This window comes from Cynocephalus volans, chromosome 1 (genome assembly GCF_027409185.1).
Source record: "Cynocephalus volans isolate mCynVol1 chromosome 1, mCynVol1.pri, whole genome shotgun sequence".
In the NCBI taxonomy this organism is placed as follows: Eukaryota; Metazoa; Chordata; class Mammalia; order Dermoptera; family Cynocephalidae; genus Cynocephalus; species Cynocephalus volans.
In genome coordinates, this window is record NC_084460.1 from 30,302,222 (window position 1) to 30,309,551 (window position 7,330).

At 44.7% G+C, this 7,330-nt stretch overlaps 1 protein-coding gene across 1 annotated transcript; it reads left to right on the forward strand.

Annotated features, from left to right (window-relative positions):
* The first annotated feature begins 2,653 nt into the window (after positions 1-2,653).
* On the forward strand, positions 2,654-7,110 carry ASIP (agouti signaling protein). The gene is made up of 3 exons (XM_063113694.1): positions 2,654-2,813; positions 4,569-4,630; positions 6,934-7,110. The coding sequence occupies exons 1-3, from the start codon at positions 2,654-2,656 to the stop codon at positions 7,108-7,110; spliced, it is 399 nt and encodes a 132-aa protein (XP_062969764.1).
* The last annotated feature ends 220 nt before the right edge of the window (positions 7,111-7,330 follow it).

The window sequence follows — 7,330 nt, forward strand, 5'->3', positions numbered from 1 at the left end:
ATTAGGCCTGTGGCTGTTCTGATGGTGAAGTGATCTTCCTGCACCATCAGGTGTTCAAAGCAAGTAATGAATGTGGACTCTGTTCACTCCATAGACGTCTAGCCCCGTGAATATTGTCCTCTGCCTTGTCCCACTGCCCCCCTGGGTTTGTGATATTGGGTTAAACTGTTGATTCAACCCCCTTCTGCTTGGTCCAACCCCTTGAGGTCTGTCCCTGGCTCTTAGCTAATCTTCCCCAAATTCCTGCCACTCCTTCTCTAACTCAGATTTCCCAAACACCCTTTCATTTCTTTTCAGGAATTCCCAGTATGCTTTTTGGCCGACATTAAGCCAAACGTAAAGAAGAAAAACGTGAAGAGAGGGAATAACTACACATACCGCCTCCCAGTCAATGACATGCCCTTTGTGACTTACCTTAATCAGTCTTTCCTTACGTAGAGCTTCTCCCCCACCCATTCCACCATATCTCCATCCTTTTTTTTTTCTTTTCAAGTCAATTTATTTTGTTTGTCCTTCTAATTAATACTCATTGATGCTGGAGCTCTGCTATTTGAAAAATGATCTCTTTAGCAACAATTAGAAGGCCAAAATTAAATACAAATTGCTTTTGGAAGAGATTAGAGTGACAGAATAAAATTTTAAAATATACATCTAATTTTATGTAACTAATTAAAATATTGTCTTGACACTTCTAATAATTATATTTCGTACTTATATTACAAGTATTATTGCATTGGATCTTTATGAATTCTGGGCAACATTGTGTAATAACTAATTTCAAAACATTATGATAACCATTCATGATGCAGATTTTTCCTCTGCATCTAATAATCAAAACTTACCAACCTTGACTTTTGCCTCATTAGGACCCAACCCTGTACTAAGATGAATCTGAAATCTGACAAATTAATGAGAAATATGATTGGTTGATAATGGCACACATTATCTTCCCCAGATCACATTAGTCTTTAAATAAGGATCATCAATATCTTTACCCGATGCAATTAATTAGTCCATCAGTTAATAGATATTGATAGAGCAAATACGATGTGCTTTATCCAATCCCTCACGATTCTTACAATCTGGACAGGGATTGGCAAGCTTTTTCTGTAAAAGGCCAGATGGTAAATATTTTGTGCTTTGTGGAACACATAGGATCTGTTGGATATTGGGGGGGGGGGGTTTGTTTGTTTGTTTGTTTTTTAAATAGAACCCTTTTAAAATGTAAAAAACCATTCTTAGTTCACAGACTATACAAATGCTACACGAAATATGGACAGGACAAATGAGTACTGTGGTCACTAGGGGCTACAGATTCAGCTTCAGTGACGATTAACAAATGCTAAGTAAATAAGTGCTCGATTAGCAAGCTCAGCACTGTGGTCAGGCTTAAGAAGTGGAAAAGGATGAATTTCATATGTGGACCAGGAAGTAGCCAAGCCTGGCTGGAATTTATACTTCTCCATACCCAGTCAATTAGACACCAAGTTCTAGTGAAAATATGTATGTGTGAATGAATGAAGAAAAGATAAAACTGGAAAGGACAGTGGAGGGGAGGTGGGGAGGACCCTGGTGCCTTTCTGATGCTACGGAGTGTGTGTTTCCTTTGGAATCAGGATGAGCCCTGTGGAGGAATGACATTGCTTGGAATCCAGTAGCAGCCTTTTAAGTGATTTTCCTTCCTCCATGTCTTGCCCCACACAGCAGTCAGAGGCATTTTGCTACAATATTTTCCATTTCCTCTTCATCCCAGCAAGCATCCTTTCATAGCTCATATTTTTCATTTCGTCTTCACCCCGGGAAGTATCCTCTCCCTTTTCTGAACTCCATCTCTTAAACTCTTAAACTAAAAACTGTTTAGTACTTCCAAGCTCTTTAAGTGTTCATGTTGGTTATTCTCATCATTTAGACACCATTCTTTTGTTTAAATGAAGTAAGACACTGTAGCTGAAAGAATGCAGGCTCTGTGGTCGACAGATCTGGATTCACCAGGTGAAGGCAACATAAAGTAAAACTTGGTAAGAGATAAGATATAAAGATCTCTCGGTGAGAGATAAGATATAAAGATCTGGAAAAGGCCGGCCAGTTAGCTCAGTTAGTTAGAACATAGTGTTATCACACCAAAGTCAAGGGTTCAGATCCCCCATACCAGCCAGCTGCCAAAAAAAAAAAAAAATGATTGGGGAAAAAGAGTCAAAGATGGAGACCAAAATCCTTTACTGGGAAAGATGGTCACTGGACAAAGGTAGAGAGCACAATGGAGCCAGCTCATGCACATATCTAATCTATGCAAAGTCAACTGTATGTACTGTGTGAGTGAATGAGGCAGGAGAGGGGCAATCTGAATAGTGCCAGCCATTTGGTACCCCGTCCTCTGGACAGCAGAGACCAAGGCAATACATTCCTTTTCTCTTTGCTTCATCTCCCTCCCTTCTTGTCATTCCCACTTCCTCTCCCCATCTCTCCTTTTCTCTCTTCTTCCTACATCAGTTCTTCTTCCCTGTCCTAAGCCTTGCTATAGTCCTCCAGTTCCACTGGAGCAACAGTCAGAACACCAGCCCAAAGAAACACAAAGCAGGAAAGCATAGCCTCTTGCTACTACCCCTAGCACACCCACCTGACCGCCTTCTCTGTCCCACTCAGTCCTCCCAGGATGGATGTCACCCGCCTATTCCTGGCTACCCTGCTGGTCTTCCTGTGCTTTCTCACTGCCTACAGCCACCTGCCACCTGAGGAGAAGCCCAGAGATGACATGAGTCTGAGGAGCAACTCCTCCATAAACCTACTGGATTCCTTTTCTATCTCTATCAAGGGTGAGTATCCTGACCCGAGGCCCAGCCTCTGGGCTCTGGCCCATGAGAGGGGGCTGCAGGATGTCAAGGCTGCTTCCTAGGCTGCTACCAGGATCCACTGCCATGGTCACAGCTCCTTCTTGCGCATTCTACGAAATAATCCTGGGGAAATAAAGTATCCCTTGACTCATTATTATGGGGAAGCTCTGTATACACCTGTCTAATATGCAGCTTAGCATGTTAGAGGCTCTGAGAAAGCCTGAAGTCAAGAGCTTGGTGAACTTGATTTATGTTAGCATTTCTGAAACTTATTGAATCACAGAACTCCTATCAATGGTAACAAACTTTCAGAAATTCTGCAGAATATAACCAAGTCTGGGATGAAGCAGTCCTGTCATGCCAGGGTTGATAATGACTGCTCAGAGAAAAATATGATGGGCATTAGAGCCTAGCATTGGAGATCTTCTGGTTTAACAGACATACTATGTGCTAGGCACTGTGAGGTGAGTACTATTTTTATTCATATTTCACAGTTGAGGAAATTGAGCCCCAGGACAGTTAGGTAACTAGCATAAGATCACACAGTTCCTAACTGGTAGAGCAAGAATTCAAACTCAGGTACTTAACTCCAGAACCTAAACCCAAAACGAATATCCTTTACTGTCTTGCCTCTCACTAGGAAAAGAGGATATTCTGGACATATCAGGGAAACAAGGACAGGGAAGGGTAGAAACATCAGCATTCATTGATCACCTTCAATGTGCCAGACTTTTCACTTTATAAACATGTCTCATTTATCCTCAAGACAACCCTGCAAGGTAGGTATTACAGAATGCTTTTTTGCAGATGAGATAACCGAGTCTCAAAGGAGGTTACATAGGTTACCCAAGGCCACACAGCTGTTATACAGAGTCAGGATTCAAATCAGGTTTCCCTAGCTCCAAATCTCTGAGAAATGGAAAATAGGAACACAGGAAACACAGGTGCATCCATATTGTATCAGTCCATTTTGTGTTGCTATGACAGAAATACCTGAGACAGGGTAATTCATAAGGAACAGAGGTTTATTTGGCTTACGATTCTGGGACAGCTGCATCTGGCACAGGCCTCAGGCTGTTTCTACTCATAGTGGAAAGCAGCAGGTACAAGCAGATCACACAGCAAGAGGAAGCAAGAGAGAGGGAGGGGAGGGGCCAGGGTTCTATAAACAACCAGCTCTTGTGGGAACTAATTGAGCGAGAAATCACTCAGTACTACCCCCTACCTAGGGAGAGCACTAATCCATTCATGAGGGATCCACCCCCATGACTCAAACAGCTTCCAGCACTGCCACATTGGGGATCAGATTTCCATATGAGTTTTGGCAGGGACAACACATCCAAACTCCGTCACATATACAAGACACCAAGCCCATTTTCAGAGTATCACAATGTTCTTGTGCCTGCCAGACTGGACACTAAAGAAGGAGCAGAGATAGCTCTGAGTGTCCCAGAGCCAACTAGGTTAAGGAACTAGGCCCCTCATGGATGCCACAGGCAAATTCCAGGGCCTCCTTGAATTTCCTGTTTGCCTTTCCTCAAAGGACTTCACTGTCAGTCCCTGGCTCCAGATCAGCAGCCAGGCTAACAAGAACCTGCTGGCCTGAGTCCCACCATCTGATTCATCCAGCCAACCCCTCCTCTCCCCCACCCTGAGATGGTCCAGAACCCCTGCTGCTCCTCCCACTTTGCTGCCCTCAGAAACATCTGGCTTTGCTCCTTCTGTCTCTCTTTGAAGAGCTGAAAAAGAAACCCGAAAATATCCGCAGAAAAGAAGCAGGAAAGAAGAAGAGATCTAAGGTAGGCCTGGGAGATTTCACTGTGGGGGTGGGATTGGACTTAAAGGGGGAAGAAAGTCTTTTAATTAGTTCCCAGCCAGAGCTGGGGGTCCCAAGCTCTGTCTGGGAAGTAATTAAAAGGTTTTCCAGGCCGACATTAACAAAAGAAACTGAAAGCTACTTAAAGGCTTCCTGGCCTAGAGCCCTGAGCTAGACCCCCACAGAAGCCCAAGGAGCTGAAGTTGACTGAGCAAAATAGCTTACCTGCTGAAAAGCAGCTTCCTATACTAGTTATCCACCTGCTTGAAATTTCACCATCACTCATTCTTTTGCATGAATGCAATGTTTCCTAAACCTCAGCCATTTCAGAATCACTTTTACAAGTTTTGCCATATCTGAATTTCACTTATTTAATGTATTTATTTAAAATTAAAACTTAAAAATACATATAACTATAATAGAAAGCCAGTATCACTTGCTATAAATAGAAGGTAACTAAGTAAAATGAAAAGTAAAACATTGTTAGTGAATTCTAGCTAGATGGTATTGCCTGTTGAAGGCTAAATCTGAGGCCTTCTCTCTGTGTTAAAAGACAGATTAGAAAGTGCTGGAGAGTGAGCTGTGGCTCACTCGGGAGAGTGGTGCTGATAACACCAAGGCCGTGGGTTCGGATCCCATATAGGAATGGCCGGTTAGCTCACTGGGTGAGCGTGGTGCTGACAACACCAAGTCAAGGGTTAAGATCCCCTTACCGGTTGTCTTTAAAAAAAAAAAAAAAAGGAAGTGTTGGAGAGGCATTAAGGACATATTGGCACAAAACTGAACCTTTCAATTTGATTTTCACTATGTGATTCATAGTAATTTAAGATTCATGTACCACCTAAAATCATACCACCATGATACAGATTCCCACACTTTGGAATATACTGGATAAAGGCATTGTTGAAATGCACACATTATTCCCGTCTTAGTGTGCCTCAGTTTATTGGATCAACTGTAAACAGAGCAGGGAGAAACGGGCTACGTATTTGGAGGTAGGACCTTGGCACTGTGTGATCTTGAGAAAGTCCCTGTTCCTCTCTGGGCCTGTTTCGTTGGCCGTGAAGTGAACAAGCAGATCAGATGATTGCCAAATAATAATATATAACCGACAAATATATTAGCGTGTGTAATAGTAGTAATGAACAAGAAAGATATATCCCTGCTCTCATGGAGTTTGCATTCGTGTGGGGAAAACAGGTGAGCAGCGAGTACATCGGTAAATAGGTAAATAAATTCAGATGGTAAAGTCTGTGAAGAAATTGAAGCACGATAATGAGAGACAGAGTGAGGTGAAGAGTGGTCAAGGAAGGCCTCCCAACGGAAGCAGCGTTTAAATAAAGACCGAAAAACTCCGTAATCTAGAGCAGCAATGTCTAACAGAAATACAACATGAGTCACATATATAATTTTAAATTTTCTAGTAGTTACATTTTTAAAAAGTAAAAAGAAACAGGTACAATTAATTTTAATAATATTTAACCCAATATACTCAGAATGTTAACATTTCAACGTGTAATCAATTTTAACAGTTATTGAAATATTTTACAGTCTTTTTGTTGTGCTAAATCTTTGAAATCTGGTGCACAGTTTACACTTACAGCACATCTCAATTCCAATGCTAAATTTTCAACAAAGTGAAATACAGTCCTAACAAACAGTAAAGTTTTGTTAGAAACTCATTTGCTGTGTTCGGTGCACAGAAAGGAGGCCAGCCAGTGGCCTATAAAGACAGGTCGGAGAGGTGGGCTAGGGCCAAAAGAAAATTTATGTTTCATTCTAAGTGCAAAGAGAAACCACTGGGGGGTCTTTGCCTGGGTGGGCTGCGATCATAGGTCTTCGGAGAGGTACCTTTGGTGCACTGTAAGAGGGTCAGAGCGACATAAGGGAGAAGATAGTGGCCTGGCCCAGGGCAGCGGCGGTGGGGTGGAGACGTGGGTGGACTCCGGCTCTATGATGAAGGCAGAACTGACAGGGATTGCGGATAGACTGAAAAAGGGAAGACCCAGATGGTAGTTTAAAAGCTGCGGAGCTGAGTGGAGTCGCCCAGGGAGAGAAGAGGGCCAGGTAAGTTTGAGTGGGGATGGCCGGGGAGGACCTGACTTGGGGAGCGGGCGGGCACCCGCTGGGGTGCTCTGTGGGCACGAGTCGAGCGGGCGTTGGGCAGCTGGGCGGCGGTGTCTGTCCCAGGCCTCCCTCCGCAGCCGGAGGAGTTCCCAGGCAGAGGTGAAGATGACGGGTGGGAGGGCGTAGCCGGCTCGGGCAGCCCCCGCGTTTTCCCCGCAGAAGAAGGCTCCGATGAAGAAGGTGGCGCGGCCCCGGCCCCCGCCACCCTCGCCCTGCGTGGCCACCCGTAAGAGCTGCAAGCCGCCGGCGCCCGCCTGCTGCGACCCATGCGCCTCCTGCCAGTGCCGCTTCTTCCGCAGCGTCTGCTCCTGCCGCGTGCTCAACAGGGACTGCTGAGTGCGCCCCCTCCGCGCCGTGGGCAGGACTGGGCGGGCCGCGGGGGCGGGGCTTACGGGCACCCTGGGGACGCTTCTAGCGCGGGTGATATCTAGTGGATGTGGCTTCCTAGGACTGAGCGCAGAAGTGGGTACTGATTTGGGGCGGAACTCTCAAGAGGCGGGACTTCAAAAAGACCCGGCCTGAGTTAAAATTTAAATACACGTGGGCTCCTCGCAGG